This window comes from Piliocolobus tephrosceles, chromosome 5 (genome assembly GCF_002776525.5).
Source record: "Piliocolobus tephrosceles isolate RC106 chromosome 5, ASM277652v3, whole genome shotgun sequence".
Lineage (NCBI taxonomy): Eukaryota > Metazoa > Chordata > Mammalia > Primates > Cercopithecidae > Piliocolobus > Piliocolobus tephrosceles.
The window spans coordinates 129,625,956-129,649,899 of NC_045438.1; the positions used below are offsets into that span (position 1 = coordinate 129,625,956).

Below are 23,944 nucleotides of genomic sequence, written 5' to 3' on the forward strand. Positions count from 1 at the left end.
CTCCCCCCTCCCCATGATAGGCCCCAGTGTGTGATGTTCCCCTTCCCGAGTCCAAGTGAGCTCATTGTTCAGTTCCCACCTATGAGTGAGAACATGCGGTGTTTGGTTTTCTCTTCTTGTGATAGTTTGCTAAGAATGATGGTTTCCAGCTGCATCCATGTCCCTACAAAGGACGCAGACTCATCCTTTTTTATGGCTGCATAGTATTCCATGGTGTATATGTGCCACATTTTCTTAATCCAGTCTGTCACTGATGGACATTTGGGTTGATTCCAAGTCTTTGCTATTGTGAATAGTGCCGCAATAAACATACGTGTGCATGTGTCTTTGTAGTAGCATAATTTATAATCCTTTGGGTATATACCCAGTAGTGGGATGGCTGGGTCATATGGTACATCTAGTTCTAGATCCTTGAGGAATTGCCATACTGTTTTCCATAATGGTTGAACTAGTTTACAATCCCACCAACAGTGTAAAAGTGTTCCTATTTCTCCACATCCTCTCCAACACCTGTTGTTTCCTGATTTTTTAATGATTGCCATTCTAACTGGTGTGAGATTTTGTTTTTGTTTTTGTTTTTAGACAGGGTGTTACTCTTGTCACCCAGGCTGGAGTGCAGTGGAGCAATCTTGGCTCACTGCAACTTCTGCCTCCTGGGTTCAAGCAACTCTCTCACCTCAGCCTCCCAAGTAGCTGGGACTACAAGTGTGTGCCACCATGCTTGGCTAATTTTTTGTAGTTTTAGTAAAGATGGGGCTTTGCCTTGTTGGCCAGGCTAGTCTTGAACTTGTGGCCTCAAGTGATCCTCCCCTCTTGGCCTCCCAAAGTGCTGGGATTATAGGCGTGAGTCACTGTGCCCAGCCTCTTTTCCCAATTTTTATGCCTCTTATTTTTTTCTCTTTGTCCATTACATTGGCTAAAGCACCTGGAAAAATGTTATATCAGAATAGTAATCAATGATATCTTTGTTTTGCTCTTGACTTTAATAAGCATGTGCCAGTATTTCCCACTAAGCATGATCCTGGCTTTGGGGTAGGTGAATAGATAGATAGACAAACAGAAATCTTAAGAAATTACTCATCTGGGCTGGGTGCAATGGCTCACACCTGTAATCTCAGCACTTTGGGAGGCCAAGGCAGGCAGATCACTTAAGTCCAGTAGTTTGAGACTAGCCTGGCCAACATGGAGAAAACCTGTCTCTACTAAAATTACAAAAATTAGCTAGGTGTGGTGGCAGGTGCCTGTAATCCCAGCTATTGAGAGGCTGAGGCATGGGAATCATTTGAACCTGGGAGGTGGAGGTTGCAGTGAGCCAAGATTACACCACTGCACTCCAACCTGAGCAACAGAATGAGACTCTGTCTCAAAAAAACAAAAAACAAACAAACAAAAAAGAAAGTACTTATCTGTACTTATGTTATTAAAAGGTTTTTCTTAAGAATGGATGTAGAATTTCACAAAATCTCCTTTCAGTGTAGTGGACATTAATCTTATGGTTTTTCTTTTTGATCAATTAATATAATCAATTAATATTACAGATTTATTTATTGAACCATCCTTTTATTCCTGGAATAAACCACCCTTGATTGTGATGTACTATTTTTTAATGTGCTGATAGATTCTGTTTGTTAATAGTTTTATTTATGGTTTTTATTGGTGATTTCCATGAAATTATAGTATTTTTTAACACTTTTAGATTTTGAAATGTATAAAAAGCATATTTTTAGGTCTTCATTATAGATTGTGCCCTTTATCATTATGCAAAGCCCGCTTTGTTTTCTTTATTGCATTTTTTCCCTGAATTTATTTTTGTCTGATATTAAGGCTGGAAGCCCTGCTTACTTTTTGTTTGCATTTGCCTCATGTGCCTCTGCCCATAGTTTTGTTTTCAGCTTGAATTATTTTTATTAGGTATGCTGCTTGTATATAAAGACTAGTTGTGTTTTCTTTTATAATCTATTATGAGAATATTTTCTTTTAATAGGTGAGTTTAACTTATTTATGTTTATGAAAGTCTTGCTTATCTCATCACATTTTATATTATTCTGTTTAGGTAGCTTCTTTTACTATATGGTCTCTGGGTTTTTTGTTTGCTTGTTTTGTTTGTGTGTATGTGTGTTTCTTTCAATAATCTAGAAAGTTTAAATTTCTGTTTCAAGTTTATATTTTTAACTTTATATTGATTACTTAAAAACTGATATTTTTAGGCAGTGTTTATTAACATCTTATAAAAATAAGTGTAATAAATTTATATTTCCACCTTCTTCCTACTTTTCTCCATCTTTCAACCCCAGTTCTACTGATTTATTGAATAATTGATTGACTTATATCTTTAAATATAATTGCAACCTACTACTTGAGTTATCAGCCTTAAATGATATATTTTGACCTGATAGAAAATGAAATCAACATGCCAACACTGCCTTTTATGCCTCCTGTCTTCCTTCCCTCATTTTATTAGTTATATCATATCGTTAAGGTTTATAACATTTATATTCTGTTCTTTAGTCCTATCTTTACAGTTTTTTAGTCTTAGTCCTATCTACAGTTGATTTTTTTCACTTAATGATTAACTCTGAATATATGTCAGGTTATTCTCCTACAGTATTGATTTTGACAGCTGCATAATATTTCTGTATGGATAAATGTACCAGCCTTTATTTAGCCAATCCCCTATTATTAAACACTTCAGTTGTATTCGGTTGTCACTAGCATGAATAGTACAAACCAGGCTCACCTCTTTGAAATTTAAAATTTTATATTTCCATCTCTTAGAAAAGAGTAATTAGAAGCCAATCCCTATTAAAACCGGATCTCAACCCTTAATCACCAAATCCCCTGGAGATCTCATGAAAATGTGGATTCTGATTAAATAGGTCTGGGTCAAGGCCTGAGATTCTGCATTTCTAACCACCTTTTAGGTGATGCTGATGCCACTGGTCTTTGGACCACACTTTGCTTAGCAAGGTCTTTGAATACATTTCATTTCTGGAGAACTCTGCTTGAAAAAAAAAAAATGCTGGAAAATATAGCCTGTAGCAGTAGTTTCATTGTGTCTTATGATATAGTTTAAAATATCACATTTGTATCAAAATAACTTGTAGCATATAATTATTATTTGTGAACGATCATTTGACAATTTTCTTAAATCTCATTTGTTTGGGCTTATTGTGGATATGTCCCTGGAACCCTCTCAGATGTGTACGTCCCTGTTGCATGGAAAAAAAGGCTGAGAACCCTGAGGACCAGAAATAAAGCAGAGGTCAGATGGGTACCCTAGAATGAGGCAGTAAAAAGAAACCTTTGAACCCAAATTTGTAAATAATATCTGCACTCTTAATCTCTTGGGGATGTGTTTGTTGTTTAGTAGGTAAGTGGTTGTTTAGGTGGTTTTATCCTACGAGGCCCAAAGTGATCTGGCCCCTGCCTCTCTTTCCAGGTTATATTCACCTCCTTGGTGTTCATCTTACATTGTGGTTTGACAGCCTTTCTGTAAAGGGCCAGTTGGTAAATAGGCTTTGTTGACCAAACTGTCTCTGTTGCAATTACTCAACTTTGCCATTGTAGAGCAAAAGCATCCATAGACAATATATAAGTAAATGAATGTGCCAATAAAACTTTATTTATAAAATCAGGTGGTAAACCACAGTTTACTGATCTAACAAACTAAATATACTTCTTTGTGCTTTAGGGATTTGACTGTTGCCTTTTCTGGGAACTCACTCCCCTAGATGATCCTAGGTCCTGCTCCCTTATTCCACTGGGGTCTCTCAGATGTCACTTCATCAGAGAGGCCTTCCCTGACCATCCAGCCTAAAATAGCACCCTACCCCCATATCTCCATGTCCTTTACTGCCTTTCTCTCTTGGTAAATATTTCATTTATTGCTTCACTAATAATATTGATCTTATTTTAATAACTGTTGGAGAAAAGCATATGTGTTGACAGGCAGAGTATTCTTAATATACATGGCAGTTCATTTACAGTGGACCATCTCTAGGGACAGAAATAGCTTTGTTTTGTAGAGCTTGTTTTAATCATTTTTCTTCTAATGACTTTTCCTCTGAGATTTAGACAGAGTTTGGCAGTGCCAAACATATTGTGAAATGGCACCGGGTTGGTATGAAACAATTGCCTTGTTCTAGATCCTCATCAATAAAAAAATAATGTCTTTGGCTATTCTGGCTCTTCTCATAGATTATATCAGGTTCTGCCCCATATATAATTTTCAAAAAACTATTTCTGTAAAAAGGAGCATTTCCTAGGCAATTTGCATTCTTCCCAGAATCCTCATGGCCTAATGAAAGGCTGGGCAATGCAGGGCGAGTAAGGGCCCTGGAAGAGACATTTCCCGAAGAAACATGATCATTTTGGAAATTCATGTTAGGATCTGATCACTTTGGAGGATCCAGCCCCAAGGAAGAGAGAGAAGTCAGATTCTGAAGTTCATGTAAGGTTTCTGTGATCTTGCTGCTATAGCCTTTGGAAATCTACATCTATGCATCATTCTTAGCGCAGCTGAAGAAAGCTGTTCTTCATGTGGGTGGCCAATGCAGAAGGTGCATGAGCCCCACACTTCATTATGGAGATGACTGTAACTTGGGGTATTACTGGGGTTTGGGTAGCTTGGCATGCTCTCAGGAGATCTGCACCGTGGATACAGAATGTCTCAAGAACTATTGCATTTCTCATGTAAGAAGTGACAGCAAGACTAACTCAGTCATGGAGCCTGAGAGGTAAGGGCCCCTTCCTGCCAGAAGGAAGGTCTGTGTTTGAGAAGAAGGTGTTGTTCAAGGCTAGGAGAGTGAGTGAGACCATTGCCATTACAGCTGATTCTGAGACCCCATAGGTGACATTCTTTTTGGACTTGTGGCACCACCATGCCTTGTTTGGCAGGCTTCACAATCTTTACCAATTTCTAGAAGGTGTTTTTATAAATACTTTATGTAGCTGGGGTGTTATAGATGTTTTTCTTGATAGCTGAGAATATTTCAACACAGTATAATTCTTAATGTAACATGGTTCTTTCATATGAGTGTACACGAGAAATCTTTTCATCTTTTTGTTTGTTTTCTTTTTGAGACAGAGTCTCGCTCTGTCTTCAAACTGGAGTGCAGTGGCACAATCTCAGCTCACTGCAACCTCTGCTTCCGGGTTCAAGTAATTCTCCTGCCTCAGCCTCCTGAGTAGCTGGAACTACAGGCAGGCGCCACCATGCCCAGCGAATTTTTGTATTTTTAGCAGAGACGGGTTTTCACTATGTTCGCCAGGATGGTCTCAATCTCTTGACCTCATGATCCGCCTGCCTCAGCCTCCCAAAGTGCTGGGATTACAGGAATGAGCCACTGTGTCCAGCCTTCGTCTGTGTTTTTAACTCTACCTTTCCAAAGGATGCCATTGGAAGACATTGATTTAACTTAACTACGGGGAAATGTCTTTGCTTTGGTGTGTGTCTCTGGTTTGGGTTCTCTAGTCTCTACTTTTAACACCAGGATTTGATGAAAGAGCTTGAGGATGGTTTTATTGTCAAGTAGCATCTAATTGATGGGTAGCAGTGGGGTTTATTAACGCTGTAAATTCAATTTCCTAGGAATTTTGAAGGTTCAGAAGGGTTCTGGAGGGCAAAAATATGGTGGTAAAACACCTTTTATTTTTTCAGCCAGAAATGTATATAATGGTTACAGATTGTCAAAGATTGGAGCTAAAGAGTAAAGTAACCATGGCCTTTTTGTTGTCACTATTTAGTTTGTGTAGTTGCCAAGTATGTTTCTAATGCCATCCTAGGTCATCGGCATTAAAAAAAGTTTTGCGTAAATATCATTTACTGCCTCAAGTCCTTGCTCTTTCACCCTAAAGATTTGGAAAGTTAAAAACAAACAAACAAACAAAAAACCTGCTAATCGCCTCTGGGTGTTACCAGCCTGCATTAGCTCTAAGGCAATCCATCTCTTGGCATGGGACTACCCAGTGTTTGTAATTCTCAGCTATTGATTTTCTTTGTAGTTGGAGGTTGTACCACAAATAAATTCTAAGGTCTATTCGTCCTACATGAGGGGGAGCCATAGTAATTCATTCTCACATTGGTGCCCAGTGTCAGTGCGAAAAAAATAAAAGTCTTCTTGGATTCACTCTAGGCCACGGGTCTTTTTCTCTTTCCAAAATCACTGTGTTAGTTAAAATGAGCTTTTGTACAAAAGAAAATACTCTATCACTGCTTAGGATTAGAGAAAGCTACAGGGAAGGAGCTCAGATTTATGGAAGATGGAGTTAATAATGCTGACTGGAGATAGGGTTCCTAACCTAGTTCCTTGTAATTCTCATTCTTTTTTCCTCCTCTGCAATTTCCTCCCCGCTTTCACTACAGCCCTTTTTCACATTTAAACAGTCTACTGTTTTTCTTTTTTCTTTATCTACTTATGTTCTGGCCTCTTCATCTTCTCTTCCTCACCTACCCTTCCCACCTTGGGGATACTCAGTTTGACTCCTTCCTTGTAGTCACACAGTATTGGATCTCTGTTCCCATCTTCTCCAACCATCTGGCTACATTTGTCATCTAGTCCAGCTTGTGCTGCTGGTTTCCAGCCCTCCCTCTCTGCCCCACCAACTACTTCTCTCCTTCTGATGGGGAAAACCTCACTGTTTTCAGTCTTTCTCTTTGTGTTTATGTGTTGGGAGGATGGGTAGGGAAGGAGGGAGAAAGGAAGAAAGGAAAGACGGAGGAAGAGAGAGAGACAGAGATTGAAAGAGACGGAACTACCATATGTTCATGGCACAGGGTTTTGAGAGGATAATGAGGGAAGGGGACAGGAGTTCTCAAACCTTGAAAAACCTTGAAAATTGATATGCAATGGCATGTGAGTGAGATCCTTCACAAACTCTATGTGGAACTCAGTCCTCCCCATCTGGGGGCAGTAGTCACTAGAATATGGCTTTATATTGCATGTGAACATGAATGAGTCTGGAGGCCAAGAATTCTGGTTTGTCTCCCCAGTGGCTAGGCCTCAGAACAGCTCCCCAACCCCCTTTCTTTAGGCTGAGGTCAAGCCCTTATTAAGCCACAGTGCAACCTCAGAGAAAGAAGGTGCACTTCTACCTGATTTATATTATTTGTAATAACTACCTAGAAATGTGGTGGTCATTAATTGGTTTGGGTGGATGTTTTCCTGGAAGGTGGGGAGGGGATAAAAACCTCTATTTTGGTCCCGCTAAGTGGAAGGGGAAGAGCACAGAAATGTGAGAATATCAGTAGGGGTGGGAATTAAGTCAAAAGCAGGATGGGTGCAGAGAAACAAATGCAGATGTTCCACCTGCCGCTATCAGGAGTTGGTTATAGGTATAACTTGCTCTTAGGGTAAGAATTATTCTTATGTTTGAAAGGGACAATTACCACAGCTTGTCTAAAAAGCAGATGTTTAAAGATACTTTGAGGTAAGTACACTGACCTTCAAATAGGTGTAACTGAAATGATGGAGGAATTAGGGGAATCTGCAATTCCTCTGCCTTTCTATAAGAGTGAGTTGCAAATCTGGAGAGTGACTAATTACTTAAATTGGAGAAAAGTTCATTTATCTGAAGATGAATCTCTAAACAGCAGTTCCATTCAAATTCTGTGGCTGCTTTGCAAACAAAGCTTGTGCATTTATGGCTTTTTAAAACATGGATTTAATGGACTGAGTTCATTTAGACAGGAGAGATCGAATGAATGAGCGGAATTAAAATACACATCCATTTGGCCGTCAGTCATTGTTTAAGCCACTCGACCACCCAACTTTTCTAATTAAATGACATTGCAGTCCCTGCATAAAGGCTGCGATGGATAAATTAGTACTTGGTGAGTGCTTTGAAGATGAAAATCACAGTATGAGTAATGAGCAGGGTTTTTTTTTTCCTTGGGCTGGAAACGGTGTCTTTTGTGTTTTCCCACTGCACCGTGAGTCACCTGGACTGACATTGCAGAAAGCCTCCTCTCACAAAGGAAGAGCAAGAGAGACAGTAGAGACAGACTTTTATTTGACTTACAAGGCAAATTAGGAAAGAGCCTGCATCCATTCACATCTGTACAAGGAATTATATGACCTACACATTCGCTACCTATAGAAGCTGGCCATATTTTGCAGGAATTTATACATTAGGAAATCACATGGAAATGATCTTGTTTAAACATTCATGAAGAGCAAACATCCCCCAAGAGCACTGAAGGTAGAAATCTAGCTTGGTCCCTCCTGAGAGCTTGGCTTACCTCTCTGTTGGTGCATTTAAAGGTCTGCATCAAATCCCTCCAGAACCGATGGGATGCTGGAGTTTGTCTGCTTTGAGGATGTGATGATTATTTTAGTGGGAGGAGCTTAGAACTGCAGGTTTGGAGGTAAAGTGTGAACTGTTTGGCAAGATCAAGCACTGGCTGGCTGGGGTGAATTTTGCCTTTCCCTCAATGCTCCCATTGGCTCCCCTTTAAAGACCTCAACTTTTTATACGTTCCAAACTGTAGTGAGAGGTCTTTTCTCACTACATCTAAACATTCTCATTTAGATATGTTTTTCTTGTCCTGAATTGCTTTGACACAGCAATAATTAGTCATGCTACATTGTCTAGGCTGGCTAATTACTGAGAGCTTGGCAGGCCCCATCGGAAAGGTTGCATCACCCAATGTAAGTTAGGATCCAAGCTGGTGGCTGCCCCACTCCTCATTGTATCCAAATGTAGAATGAGGTGCATCCTTTTCAACCCTGACAGCCCCTCACTCTCAGTTGCACCCCCAAATTGGTCATAGCTGAAAGAACAGCATTCACAGTATGGCCAGCAGGGTGGCCTCTTCCTGAGGCAGCAGTCGGGGAGGAGGAGTGCAGGGAGGGAAGTTGGATGCATCAGGGGAAAAATGGAGCCACTGCTAGACAAGGTCCTAGAAAACAGACTAAAATGGCCAAAGAAGAGAGAAAACTCTCTCCTCTGAGGGATTCAGATACACACACACACACACACACACACACACACACACACACATATAGAGAGAGAGAGAGAGAGAGAGAGAGAGAGTCAGTCCAAGAGGCTTGGGGAGTTATTGGAAAACAATTATGCTTATCTGCTTCCTGCCAGTCTGTATTCATTGACAGAGCAGAAGTAGTTATAGATATTGTAGACACACTGTGGCACTAAATAAAGTGTTTAAAATTATACTGCTTAATAACGCTTCCTGTCTTGGCCCTCTGCAGACCCAGAGAGCTGATTTGGGCCAGCAGGTAACAGTGTAGGGGCATGGTAATGTGATTGGCATAAATTTCTCACTCAGGCTATTTTCTTTCCCAGGGGAACTCACTCCAGCCACAAAAGAGGGGAAAATGTTAAAGTTGATCCTAATTGGTTTCTGCTGAATGTTTAGCATGTCATTCACACAGGTGTCTTAGCAGACTAAGCCTTTGTATTTTATTTGAGAATTTTTATAGTTTGCCTCATAGGAGCCAAAAGTAGGATCAGCACTGTAGATTAGAATCAGTTCAACAGAGGGAAAATAAACCTTTGGAATAGATTTTGCCTTCCCTGAGCACGTCGCAGGCATTAGCAAATAATGGGAGCCCTGTCTGCGCATGGAAAGGAAGCATCTACCACTTAGACTCCTAGCCTCGGGTGTGCGGTCCTATGACCTGCACAGCGGGTGTGATGATTCTGGAGTCATCATCTCCTAACTTTATGCTGCTATGCACAGAAGAAACATGCACACACACGCACACACATACACCCACACACACCCACACACAATGTTCTTTCCTTGCGGAAGAAAGAAATGGGAGGGACTGAGGAGGGGAGGTCTCCTGACTGTGAGCTGCTGGATAGAACACAGCCAACCCTGATGAGAGTGGCCAAGACCTTCAGAGCATGGATGGGAGTTGACTCTATTTGCCCTTTGTGGTGCTGTGCCATCTTTGCTAGACTACAGTTGCCATTTGCTAGCTGTCTCCAAATTCAGAGAGTTCTAAAAAGGTAAAGACCTTTTAGGCGATTTTAGTACACTCTGTGTGGCTATCAATACAACTTTTCAAGCACATACAGAGGCATCAGAAAAAAAATTAAGCCAATCCATTAAAAGAGTGCTGGAATTGCTATCCAAAATGACTCGCGTGCTATTTCTATGCATATGTGTGCCCTGATGCATTTCATTCCTTAAGTTTAAGACAAAGATGAATGAAGTACCAGAGTAAAAATAGGAAAGCACATCCTTCCCCTCCTCTCACCGGTATAAATTACAAAGGAGATGACACTTTCACCATCTGATGAGTCTACCTTTGCTGCTGTGTTTCCTCTTCAGCAGAAATTCCAGATAACACCACTGACTTTTACTTAGAGTATCTTGAACAGCTATTTATAGTTTTCACCTATCCTTCCCAGAGACCTCACTAGACTGAGAGACAAGGGCTTCTCTGGGTCCTGGCCCAGCTCAACCACCCTCTGGTGTTGTGACCTTGGGCAAGCCACCTCTGCAAGCCTCATTCCTCAATCCTATAGATCGGGCCCGGGGAGATCACCAAGGTCTTTCTCTGCTCAGAGTCTCCCAGAGCTCCAACGATGTGGTCTACAGCATGAGGCATACTAAGACCATCAGAAATCATCCCTGCAATCCAGAAACTCATTTTAAAGGGAAGGAACTTTGCAATGTAAGTGGTTTGTTTCAGTTCTGTGATTCGGCTGCTTGAAAGACTGAAATGACAAAGAAAAGTTGACAAAATGCAAGCCCCAAACAAGTTTGAGGAAGCTGGCCAGAGTGCTGAAGTCAACTGCTGTTGACAACAGCCATCAGACCTTGTGGCTGCAAAGCTCAAACAAAAGCAGCACCTACACCCTGCTGGTCAGCAATAGTATCCCAGGACAGAGGCAGCCGAGAGAGTTCTCAGCAAGCTCCAGGCATATGGCATTAGGCATCAGGCATGTAAACAGCTGGTAGAATTTCAGAGTACATTGCATTCGATAGTTCCCAGACCTGTTGGAGCCATATTTAGCTTAGGAGACCTTTAAAGAGTGCAGTGCCATTTGAATGACTATTAATAGTTTCGGGGGGCATGGGGAGCGGGGGCTGGAGCAAAGAAAAGATTTCTTCAGTTCGATATCTTGTATGTATTCATGAAGGACAAACTTCCTCCGTGTTAAAAGGCTTGGGTGTGGGGGTCTGACGAGCCTTCTGAAATCAGGAATCACCAGTTCCAGCTGGGAAGACAACTCTACTTACAGTTTAAACTAAATGATTTGAGTTTCCCAGGTGCCTAACTGAGCAATTTCTTCCCTACAATCCCTCTCCTCAGCAATTTATTTCACACAGATTATATCAATCTGTTTCTTTGTTGCTATGTAATGTAATAATCATTCTCAAAATCCTCAGTTTATCCAAAAGTTAAACACTTGCACCAGAACTGTGCCCCACATCAACCCACTGGTGCCCACTCTCATGAAGAGACAGCAAATAAGGGGTGCCACTGGGAAGCCTGCCCTTGTTCTGGGGAAGCAGGAATGCCCCCCTCCCCATATTGTCTCAGTCAAGGCAGCCATCCACACAATTCCTTTCTTTAGCCCGAGGTTCAGCTTCCCTATTAACATAGACAACACTTCACTGAAGCTGAAGTATAAGAAATTTTCTGCTTGATGTGTTTTATATCCTAGTATTTTCCTTGCACATCACATGCCTCTCTGAGGGGCACAGGAGAATGTGTCTGGGGTAAGGTTTGGGGGAGGGTTCCCACCATTGAAAAGGGAGGGAGAGACCGGCTCATAAAGGAATCCGTGGGAACCCTCTGCTCTCCCCGGAGGTCCTGACGCCCAAGGGCGAGCTCTCTCTTGCTCTAGAAGCTTCCTTTGCAGCCACGAACTCCTTGCCAGCCTCTCTAGGATGGCTATCTGTCTGGATATCTGCAGTGCTGCTGTGTGTCACCATGGCTTGGGGCTTCCTCACCGTGGCTGGGGACAGAATTGGTAGGTTTCCCCACCCAGCCTTTCTGCTGTTCATTATTTGTGGGGAAGGCTGCAGGCAGGGCAAACCTTAATTAGCGCCAAGTGTGAGTGGGTCAAATCAATTACTACCGCACTCTCCCAAACACCACCACAACAGCCATGATTCCGCTCGTTTCCACTAGATGGGAGAAATCGGAATTGTCCATTTGCGCACACAGACTGTTCACAGCAATAAAGAAAAGTGAAGGAAGTATATACAAGCTCCCAAGTGGGGGAACTTCAAAGGGGGAGCCTGCCTCCATGGTGATCATGGGCACTATTGGTTTCTCTAAGAGAGTCTCTTCATGGTCACATCCCCTAAAGCTAGAGAGTGTATCCAAATTCCCACTCAAGAGACAGCGTGTGGTCACAGATAATGTATTTCCAAGGAGAGGTGGAGGCAATGTCTCTCTTGGCCCTCTGGGCTCCTGGAAGTGGCAGATAATCTGCACCCACAGTCTGGACATTCCTAACGTGTCCCTAGATGAAACCCAGAGGATTCTTGAGCGTCTTTAAAACAGACTTGGGAGCTCATACCCCAGGGCTGGGCTCCCCGGTGGCAAGGCTGCCCTGATTCTCTGGGCATGGCAGAGGCAGGCACCAAAACAACTCAAATACCTGGAGGAGAAGCGGGCACCTTCTCAATGCTCATTCTCAATACCACCTACAGCCGTTTCCAGAAACGGCTGCTGGCACTGTTCCAAACAAAGAAAACTGGGCAGTGAGATGAGGGGGCAAGACGAGGCAAATAAGCAACCCAGACATACAAACAGCTGCCCTTTGAGAGAAGACAGGGGAGGGTGGTGACCCCAAGTGGTGCAAGCAGAGGAGACTCCCGTCACTCCTGCTCCGTGTTTGGCTGAGGTCAAAAGAGCCACTTTCCGAACCACCTCCTCTTGCAAGCCCCAGTTTCACTAATAAGCCATTGACCTTGAGTTTGAGTCTGGGGTTGATTTGCAGCTCTGTCTGGGGGAACCCCAGGGACCTGTGGCTTCATGAGAAGAAATCCTCCTCATTTTCACAGCGATCGTTTTTCCTCTCCTCTCGCCACTGTGATCAAATTAGGAGGCTGCTTCTCCTAGGAAAAAATGTGTCCATAGTCCCAGGAGGCACTGCCCATTTACCTGTCTGATGGGTTTGGGGAGGGAAAGCAGGATGTATGTGTGTGTGTGTGTCCCTTCCTTCCCCTGTCCCTGGGAGTGTCTCTCCCACCTGAATTGGCCACCCGGCCTGCAGCAAGGACCCCAGGGAGGGCAGGCGCTGGAGTCTCAGCTGCAGGAGGCCTGGCAAGTGGCTGTGTACATGCTGCTGCCCGCCGTGGCCCCACTGCTCAGGCTGCTGGTGGGACACTTGAGGGGCTTCATGCTGCTGTCCCTCTGGATGTGCAAGTGCTCAAGCCGCCAGCGCTCCCAGCTCTTCCGAAACTCCAGCTGGACCTTCCATGGGAAAAGGAGGGAAACAAAAGCCATCCTGCAAACCAACTGCTCACAAAATGGCCCCACTATTACATTAGCAGGGAAGGGAAGAAATCCACTGCATTATATTAAGAGACACAAGTCAAGGCCTTCGGGCACCTAAATTAATATCCCAATAAAATTGTTTATTGTTGTCTCCTATTTTCTACATCTCCTCAGGAGAGAGGTCAGCTTGATGACCTAATTGGTCTTTTCCATCTCTAAACTCTGTGATTCAGCTAAGTACCTTTTACAATCCATCACAGTATTATTTAACGGAAGAAAATGAGAGGGAGGGTGAAAGGGAGACAGGAGATGGGAGAGAGAAGACAGACTCTGTCTTTACAGTGCACATCCCAATTTCAGCTTGGATGATTGGGAACGGGGACAGCAACCCCCAGCCTTCCTGGTGTCTACAGCAGACCCTTCTAAACTCCCTGACGGCTTCTCTCCAGGTCCCAGCACCTCACAGGGGAGGAGGGAGGGAAGGAAGGAATGCAGCTGAGACCAGCAACAGCAGGGAGGAAGGGGCAGCCAATGAGGCTTCGTAACTGATGCCATCCAGAGAGACTCTGCAGTGACCATGGGGGTGCAGCCCAGGGAGGTCAGTCAGCCAGGATCCCTGTTGTGCGGGACTCTGGCCTCCCCATCAGGAAAGCCTTTCAGGAGGGCAGATGCTTGGGGACCAGATTGCTGGGGCAGAAAGAGACAAATCCAAGTAACGCTGTGGAGCCACCATCCCTTGAAGGTTTGTGGCAATGCTGTGGCTCCCTGTGGTGGCCAGTGATTCTGGTCCCTGGAGAGGCCTAGCTGGAACCTGAAAAGCTAGTCTTGGGGGGTCTAGACTGCTCTTCTGGGTGATGTTCCCATAAATTTGCTTTCCAGAGCTTCTTTGAAGTCCCCACCCTTCCCACACCGGAGTGTCTGGGGTCTGGGCCCTTCCCTTTAGGCCTAGTCACCAAGACGGCCTGCTGCCAGCGGCTGTGGATAAGGGGCCAATCGCCCCACCAGCCCCTGTGCAAACAGCCCTCCTCTCCTCCTCCTTTGTCATCCATCCAGCTATGCCCATCAAGACGCCTGGTATGGCTGCATGCCATCCCTTAAAAGAACATTTTCTGCACTGAGTAGAGTGGAGATGGCCCAGAGGCTGCCTGCCAGGATGACGCCAGTGTCCCATGCAGCGTCAGGAACCCAAGCCTGAGTGGGGGAGGGAAGGAGGCTGAGCAGACACCACCTACAGGACCCTGTTGTATGCCAGCTCCCTGCCCGGCTGAGCCTTTGTGAAGGGAGCATATGCTGACAGCTGGGATGGGGGCCCTGAGTCCAGTGGTGGACCCCACTTGTGCAGTTGTGGGGAGGCCAGGCTTGTTTCATAGCCTTTCCACTGGAGAAGGGGGAAAGATGGTAAACTGAGGCACACCCCTGGGAAACCACCTCAGAGACCAAAGAGGTTTCAGGGACACCTGCGGGACTTCTCAGGGTGCTGACACACGGTGTCTCCTTCTGCCCCCATCTCCCTCAGCACTTTTCCTGAACCTCTGCTGTGACCCCTGTGATCACAATTGTCCTTGAAAAATCACCATATTTATTGGGCACTTACTGTATGCATGGCATTTTCCATTGATTATCTTAGTTAACTTTCACGCCGACCCTGCAAAGCAGCTCCACATTTAAAGATGAGGAAACTGAGGTGCAGAGTGTTTATTTCCCCAGGTCGCTTAGCCAGGATTTGAACCTAGATCTGGCCTGATTCCAATGCCCGGCTCCTACCCTCCGGCCTCCCACTGCATGGCTCTTGCAGTCCTGCTTGTCCCTGGTCCATCTCCTCCCCCCTCACCTGGGAGCCCTCGAGGGCTGGGGCCACATCTTCCTCATCTCAGCGTCCGTGAACCAAGCACAGTGCCCAGCATACAGCAGGTGCTCAATACATGTGTTTTAAATGAGCCAAATGAATGAACACATAAGTAGATGAGCATCTCACATCAGGTTGCTTCTGTTCCTCAGCTATGAAAATGAACCCACAAAGACAACACCACTGATCCCGAGCACCTGGGCTGGCACTTAGGCCACCACACTGCCTCCTCCACCATCGGATTTATCCTCATCCCTGCCCTCGACCTCTGCAGTGCAGCACACCCCTCCTGACCTCCCTTTCCAGCAGGCACCACGCCAGCCTCAGGATTTGGGGTGAATTGGGAAGCGCATTCACCTTCACTTAGAGCTGGGGAGACAGAGGCAAGGGAGGCAAAATGACTTGCCCCAGGTCACACAGCTCAGCAGTGGCAGGGCTGGGACCAGCACTCAGGGCTCTGAGTCACCTCACTGTGGCTCTCAGGCACAAGCTACAGCAAAACCACCTTCAGGCCTCCCCCGCCCTGTCCCTACTCCCGCTCACTAGCAGCTGGTGCAGGCCTTGGCAGCCACACAGAACCAATATTCAAGCCATCTTTTCTCCTCAGGTCACAAGTATCTGGCATTGCCATGGCAACCCTGGGTCTGCAGAACAGCTCTTGTGGACAAAGGCCTCAGCCCCAGAGCCACATGTGTCTTTTGTGGCCCAGTGACAATGATGTATCTGTCCTTGTGCCTGGAGCAGCCAGGGCATGAGGAGTCTCAGGGTGGGTTTAAAGGAACTGGGCGGTGCTCTGAAAGGAGACAGGTTCTCCTGTTCTCTGAGCAGGGTCTCCTGGACCCCATGGCACAAGCCTGGAAGATCCATGGGGTCTGTAGCCAGGCCTGGTCAGAGAGGTGCAACTCTGGTGATTCAGGGTCAAGTTCTTTTCCAAGGGCAAAGAAATACTATCCCCTTACAAAGGTGGGCCAGTCACAGGTAGTGCATGAGGAGGGAAGTGATGAGATGACTGGGCTTGGAAGGATGGAATCTGGAGAAGCAGCTGAGTCAGGAGTCAGGGGAGACTCTTGGCAATGGTAGCGGGGAAACCAAGCACACGTGTCTGCTGGTGGGGCTGCGGCGAGTGTGTCAGAGGAGAGAGAAGTGGGAAACAGGCACGTGGGGGGCTGAGATGACAAGGTGGCCGCAGGAAGCCTCAGTCTCTCCCCACGGGCCTCTGCTCCTCATCCCCACACAGGGATTCCTGCCGCCCTGTCTTGTCCCCATCACCACTGGGCTGGAATGGAAAGCAGCAGAGCTCAGGGCTGGGTAGCACATCACCCAGCTGGCTGAGAGCATTCCTGGAGAGAAGGCCATCCACAGAGCTTAGGTTTTTGCACTTCCTCGTTTGCATCAGTTTTAAAGAAATTCATTTTGAGGATATGGCAGTGGAGGAGGACCAGGGCTGTGGTGTCTTGCTGCCTCCTGTGGGTCAAGAGCCTGTTGGGTGAGGCCCTTCCCTCCTTCCCTGCCCTACCCTCCAAACTGAGCCTGCTGGGTCCTCTGAGACCTGCCCCGGGAGCAGCCAGAATCCCACTTATGGGCCACTGTTTGCCTGGCTCTACCTTCACCTCCCCAGCACCTGCTGCCCTGAGGCATTAAGCGGGATCTCACCCCCACCACAGCCCAGTGGGTTCTCGCTCCCGCCACAGCCCACTAGCTTTACCACCTTTTAGCTATTGAATTAGGGCTACTCATTTCATTTTGCTGAGCCTTAACGTTCTTAGCTGTGAATTGGAGATATCATGTGCTGCACAGCATTGGATGTAATGAGACACTTTGAGCAGCTTATATGCAGTAAGCACTTGAGAAACCTTGGTTTCCCTCCCATTTAGAGGTCTGAGGACCATGCTTCCCATGGGTAGCCAGTTCAGCAGAGGCAGGGGGAGGCTCAGGGACAGGGGAACATTCCTCTCCCTTCCCTTTCACCCAGCCTCATTTTCTCTGCATGGCATCCTCTGAAATTCCCTAGGCCCCTGTCTCTGGGAGTCACTGAATACCGACATCTAATAGCGATTGCTTACTGAGCATCTGGAGATAATGCTGTGTGTTTCTTCGTGCCAAGCAGCACCTGTGAGGAGCTAGGATGGGCCTTCAGCATCCCACCTTGAAGGAGGGATCTGTTCTCTGTTCCCCTTTCCCACCTTTTTCAGACTTTCTTAATCCTCACAGGAATCTCAAGGGTAGGCATTATTACCCCGACTTTGTAAATGAGCAAACTAAGTTTCAGAGTGGGCAAGTAACAGGCAAAGTCACACAGCTCATTAAGTGATGGGGCCTAGATCAGACCAAGTAAGATGCCAAAGCCTGAATCCTTGCATCTTTTCTGCTACATCACGTTGCTTCTTTGAGCCATCTCATAGCTCCCTGAAACACCCAGGTCCCCACCCACTGTCCTTTCTGCATCCCCCACACCCATAGAAAAAGACAAGTCTATTAATGCGCTGACTCCAAGATCCCTGAGCTCTGGGACTCCATAGCTGAGTACCTTGGAGGAAGGGGCCTTTCCCAGGTGCTCACGAACGCAGCCATGCCCTCCTCCCAGGAGCTGACCATCTCAGGGATGGGAGGGAGGCCTGCTGTCCTGCAGGCATTTGCAGAAGAGGGTGTGGGGCCAACAAGAACCCCCTTCTCCCATCCTAGCACCAGAAAACCACCCCCTTCCCCACAGTGAGCCAGGGCTCTTGCCTGTGTGTATGAAGAATGGGGTGCTTTCTGCTTTAATGCAGAATTAATTGAATCCTGGCTCTGCCATGCCACTATTCCCATACTTCATCTTAGCCAAAAAGCTAAGAAGTGATGCGTGCCACTATTTCCAAACCTAGGTCACGTTTCTGACTATCTCTGATCTTCAGTGGTGTGTTGAATCACTTTGTAAGTGACAGTCACCACCACCAAGCAAAGAGGGTCATTCAGGATTCCCTTAACCTGAGGCTGAGTCTTCCCTAGGGTCACATGCCATTAGGGTATGCCTGTACATTTACGTGTGTGTGTGTGTGTATGTGCATGTGTGAGAGAGATCCATGCACAGAAAACCAAATCTGTGAACAAGATGCCTTCTCAACCCTAGTGCCTCAGTGGTGTGAGTAGGGGGTTTCAGCTGACAAGATTGATGGGAGTCCCCCCATTGTACAACTCCAGACTGGCCGATGGTACCCACCCACCAGGGTCCCCACCGTCCCTCCTCAGAGCTTACCTCATTGTTGACAAAGCAGTACAAGATGGCCACCATCAGCCCCTGGAGACAAGAGTCACATCAGGAGGGAGGAAGCAGGAGGGAGGTGACCTGAAGACTGGCCCCTGGTCAGAAGCACCTTGGGACTCCATCCTCAATACCCTCCTCCCCAAATCCAGCAGCCCAGGCAGATCCAGGAGTGGCGCGGTGGCTCCCCTCTCATTTCCTTTCTGAAGGAACACCAGAGTTGCACCTCTCTGACTAGGCCTGGCTACAGGCCCCAGCTAGCCTCTCCCCATGGATCTCCCAGGCATGTGCCGTGGGGTCCAGGAGACCCCGCTCAGAAGCTGCCCAGAAGCTGTAGAGATCCTACATCCAACCTCTCCTTGAGGAGGCCTGATCCAGTGAAGTACAATGACTCTGATCGTGGAGAACATTCCCCCCCCCAGCCCCATCTGTTCACGCAGGAGACCTAGGGCTCCAGAATTGTGTTCTGTATGTCTGCACATGTATGTAAATACACACACATGAGCCCACATGTGTGCAGGCATCTCGTGACATTCGTGAGGGGCAGGGACCAGTTTTTTGTATTTTTACACCCCCTTAGCATCATCTAATGCTAGTGGAGAGGATCAGTTCTTCTCTTTGAAACTGTGACACCGTAACTCTGGTTTTAACACCTCTGAGGCTCCTCTGCAAAGCGAGGCTAACCCTGCACATCTCCTGGGTTCTGTGAGGAGTGAATGTGCAATTCACTCCTTATAGTGCGCAATTCACTCCTCTACATTTTACATGCAAAAATGCATGTAAAGCACCTGGCAGGGTGCTTGCCACCCAGTAGATGGCAGCTGCAATGCCAGGCTGGGTACCCAGAGCTACATCCAAGAAGGTTTCTTGTCCCATGTGCTTACAGAGAAGACTGGCCGGGGTATTGGGACACCTGGGGATACTAGGTCTGGCTGTGCTCCAACTAGGTGACTTTGGGCAGGGATCACTGCTCCGGGTCTCAGTCTTCCCACCTTTTCCATCTGCATGATGCAAGCTGGTGTTTGTCCCACCCCCACTCCAGGACTTTACAAGCAAGTGTCCCCAACCATGAAGTCACCTGGAAGGAGGTAAAGGAGAGCTCCGTGAACAGCTTGATGAAGCGCAGGGTGCCCCGGGCATGCTCGTCCATCACAAAGGCAAAGATGACCTCATGAGTCCCCAGCAGGGGGATGAGTGTCAGCGTGGACTTGGCAAGTCTGAGGGGCAAGGCGGAGATCTCGAGCCATTCTGGGCCTCTCCCATGGACTCTTTTCCCCTTTCTCTACCCTCCCCACTTCCTACCAAGTCCTGACATCTGGGTCATGGATGTTCTCCCACCCCAAATACCCTGGGACAGTCTGCCTGGAGGGAAAGAATAGAGGTCAAGACCCCAAGAAGACCAGGGGCTGCCGAGAGACAGGGCAAAAGCAAGGGTTTGGGGTCCCAGGCCAGGCCTGGGTGGAAGAAGAGGTTAGCGTAGGGCTCTAAGCTAAGCATCCCAGGATCTCTCTTTCTCTCTGCTAGAAGGAAAGGGGCACCTGCTGAGGGTCCTCAGTAAATTCAGCTCAGTTACATCACCTGCATTTGATGTCTGTCTTGCACATGAGATTGGCCTTCAGTTTGGATACCACGATGCAGATGACCCGAACAAAGATGAGGAAGTTCACCTGTGGGGTGGGGCCGGGATTGGCAGGGGGCACCAGCCCAATCCTATCATAGCTTCCACTCCCATCCCTGACACCATCACTCACCCCAATGGCAAAGAGAATGGGCAGCCGGATAATGAGCCAGTAGTTCATGTTGGAGTTCCTGGTCCAGCAGCTGGGGAGGGAGAGAGATGCATGCATGCATCCAGCAGGACTCACAGGATCCCCAGCTCAAGTGCGGGCACAGGGGCCACTGATGCACATGGCCATGTCGAGTGCCACACACACAGCTCCCAGGAGCCACCCAACAACCAGTCCCATGGACCCACAGAGTCCTGCCAGTGCACAGCCCCACAATACACACGTACAGTCCAAATACACAGTCATACACGGAGATGCACACAGCCCCCAAACAAGCTTTCAAGGACCTACCAACACAGTCGTGTGTTTTCGCAGAATCATATACAAAATGACACAAACATTTCACTGTTTCACATAAACAGGTATTACAGAAAAACCTGCAGGAGGGCACCATGTACCCCATAGACCCAGTACCGTTAGTCATCAAACAATCCTGGGACCAGGCAGGGGCAGGGAGCGATTAGAGAACAAAATCCGCATTCTAAGCTCCTGGTCCCCCCCTTTATCCTCCCAACAGATGGGTGCCCCAGGTACCAAGGAATCCCATGGACGTGGAGGATGGGGACCTGAACACATCCACCCCCTTGGAGCAGGACACTCACCCCTCGTCCTCATAGAGGTACTTGACAATGCCCCAGGGGACAACAAACAGCAGGGGAACACCTAAGAGAGAGGGAAAGACAGAAGGGGAGAGGGGCTGGCAGGCCAGAGCCACAGTCCACATGCCGAGGCCTCTCCCTGCCCCAGGCCCCTCACATTTCCAGCCTCTCTCTTTGCCTGGCCTCAAACTATGCTTTCTAGTTTTGTCTGGGCACTTGGGAGAACAGAGGCAGCAGGAGCCCCATGCAGACTCCCAGACTCTTCCTTACAGAGAGGTCCTCATCAGTCGTCAGTCCCCCACCTCCTATGTGCCAGGCACACTGTCAGGACTTGCCCTGAGAGTCCCGGCTGAGTCACCAGGTCACAGACACCCAAGTAGCAATGGGACTGGGCTGTGCGGTGGAGACAGCATGGTGGATGAGGCGAGGCGCAGGTGAACCCTCTGATGCCCTTTTTCTCTCTTGCTTCAGCCCACATTGCCGATCTCAGTCATCTCCTTCAGGCACTGGATGTCCTTTCAGTCATCTGTTCCCTACCCCTGTACACCTGCAAGAGGGCTCAGCAGAATCCTGGAATGGAGACAGGAGCCCAGTCCTTGATGCCAACTGACCAACTAACTGTCCGCAGTGGACTACAATAACAACAGCTACAACAATACTACTCTCCACTCAGCTGAGACTTGATTTGTGTGGTAGACGGCCTCTAAGATGACCCCTAGGGATCCCCACCTCCTGTGCTCTTACTTTTGTGCAGTTAATCCACATTGTATCAGTATTGTTTCATGTGACCCATGACATCTGGCAGAAGTGATGCCATGTCACTTCTGATTGTTATAAAAGACACTGTGGCTTGTCTTGCAAGCTCCCTCTCTTTCTCTGATCACTTGCTCTGGGGGAAACCAGTTGCCATGTGCTGAGAGAACTCAGACGGCCTAGATAGAGGTCTCTGCAGCAAGAAATGGAGACCTCCAGCCTCGGCCAGCAAGGAACTGGGTCTTCCTGCCAATCGCCTCGTGAGTGAGCTTGGAAGTAGATTCTCCATCCCCAGTTAAGCCTTGAGATGACCGCAACCCTGGTGATAGCTGGCTGCTTCTCTGTGAGTGCCCTGATCCTGGAAGGAGGTCTCAGAAGGGACAGCAGGGGGTGGGGGATGCCCAGAAGGAAGCTACTGTATGTGTATGTGGTTCAGGAAATCCACATGCTCTTGCCTAGAGAGTTTTCTCTCTGAGATCCTGAGCCACAAGGTACCCAGCTAAACTGAATCGAGATTCTAGGCCACAGGAACTGTGACATAACAATGGTTAGTTGTTTTAAGCAGCTAAGTTCCAGGGTTAATCATTCTGTAGCAATAGAAAATTAATACCGCTGGTTCCCAGTTCCTTGAGGGTAGAGCCCAGGCCTCATTCACCTTCAGAGCCTCAACGCCCAGCTCACCCTGAGAGCTCAATCTGTGTTGGTTGATTTAAAATTGGATTGTCCTTCCTCACATGACAGATGAGGAGATGGATCAGGGGCTCAGAAGGGCACAGGTGGGGCTCGAATCCAGGGCTGCAATCCCATGCCCACTCCCACCACCCTCAATGGCCTTCTGCACTGGCTGTCTCCATGCTTGTCTCCACTGCTGCCTCCCTCAGTGTTGATGTGTCTGAGATAGGTAAGCGTGTACATATTAAGGCATGTAGACACGTGTGTGTGAGGGTGTGGTGGGTGGACCATGAGTGTGCACGTGTGGCTTTGGGGAATCTTTGTCAGGAGCACATTTCCAGGACAGAACCACTTCAGAGCCTTTCCTGTCACGATTGTCTATATCTTTAGCACATCAGTGTCCACTCAACAGCAGCCACTAAGCAGTTTGTGTGCCCAGATCTACTGTGCTTGGTGATGCAGGGAGAGATGGAGGAAGCAAAGGAGCCCCAAGCTGATCAGCATTCTTCATCAGCTCTCTCTCTCCAGACCCATTTATTTCTACATAAATCAGACCTCTCAGCATCCAAGGTGCTTTAGTGACAGGCCTTTATGAGACTGGACAAGGAACGGGATGATCTCCAAAGGCCCCAGCACATGGCACAGGACTGCCACATAGAAGATGACCAGTGAGAATGGAATGAATGATGGGTGACTCAATATGCCAATGAGGGAAGGAAAATTCTCTAGGCAAGAGATTTCCTGAACCATATACACACACAGAAGCTTCCTTCTGGGCGTCCCCCGCCCCCTGCTGTCCCTTCTCACTGAGACCTCCTTCCAGGATCAGGGCACTCACCCATGCTATCAGCCAGACCCGGCAAGTTTCACTCATCGTCAGCATTTTCTTAACAAGGCCTTTTCAAAAACACAGCCACAAAAGCCCTGCCGCATGCAAACATTACGCACTCCCTGCTGGCTTCATCTTTCTCCCATTTAGAAAACGAGCAAGACAGGTTGGAGAAAAAAGCTCAAATTAAGACACACAGAACTGGCTCCGGGAAGTAATGATTCCCTCATCCATCACCTGCCTCCCTCCTGCACAGCCTCCGTGTGGATTTCTACAGGCCCCCAACTGCCTGGGGACTGCAGCAGAAGCTGCCATGCCCTTTGGGGGACCTCTCCAATTGTGTCAGAGTCCTAATTTCAATTCTTCTATTTGCACACGAAACTAAAAGTTGTTTCCCAAGTATCCCAGCTTCAGCAAGGCCTCCTGGCATCACGTTCAAGCTCCTAGTAACCTGTGAATCTCTCTCCGTCTCCCCCCACCACAATTTGTCAAGGAAAAGGTATTCTGATTGGAGCAGGGTATCCTCTGGGTGTTGCCCTTGTGCTCCCACAGACCCCGAGCCCTGAGCTGGGGTGTGAGGTGGTGGGAAAATAACTTGGCACTCCCTCCCCAATCTGCCACTCAGAGACCTCTAGGGCAGTGTGTCCCCACCAAACTCCAAACGAGCCACCCCCGCTCCTCTGCACACATCACACATGTCCCTTGATTGTTCCTGCCCTCGGGTCGCCATGGTGACAGGCACTAACAGTGCTGATGCTATTTCCTAGAATGGACAGACACCGTCCCC

The 23,944-nt window shown here is 47.3% G+C and overlaps 1 protein-coding gene across 1 annotated transcript in view; it reads right to left on the reverse strand.

The window, feature by feature from the left end:
- Positions 1–11,601: 11,601 nt before the first annotated feature.
- GLP1R (glucagon like peptide 1 receptor) overlaps positions 11,602–23,944 on the reverse strand; it is a 38,394-nt gene continuing 26,051 nt past the window's right edge. The window contains exons 8-13 of the mRNA XM_023213043.1: positions 20,907–20,967; positions 20,269–20,338; positions 20,096–20,184; positions 19,596–19,734; positions 18,512–18,553; positions 11,602–13,406 (exon numbers count right to left, since the gene is read on the reverse strand). Coding sequence (XP_023068811.1) covers positions 13,239–13,406; positions 18,512–18,553; positions 19,596–19,734; positions 20,096–20,184; positions 20,269–20,338; positions 20,907–20,967 — 569 coding nt within the window. The 3' untranslated portion in view covers positions 11,602–13,238. The remainder of the gene's footprint in view (positions 13,407–18,511; positions 18,554–19,595; positions 19,735–20,095; positions 20,185–20,268; positions 20,339–20,906; positions 20,968–23,944) is intronic.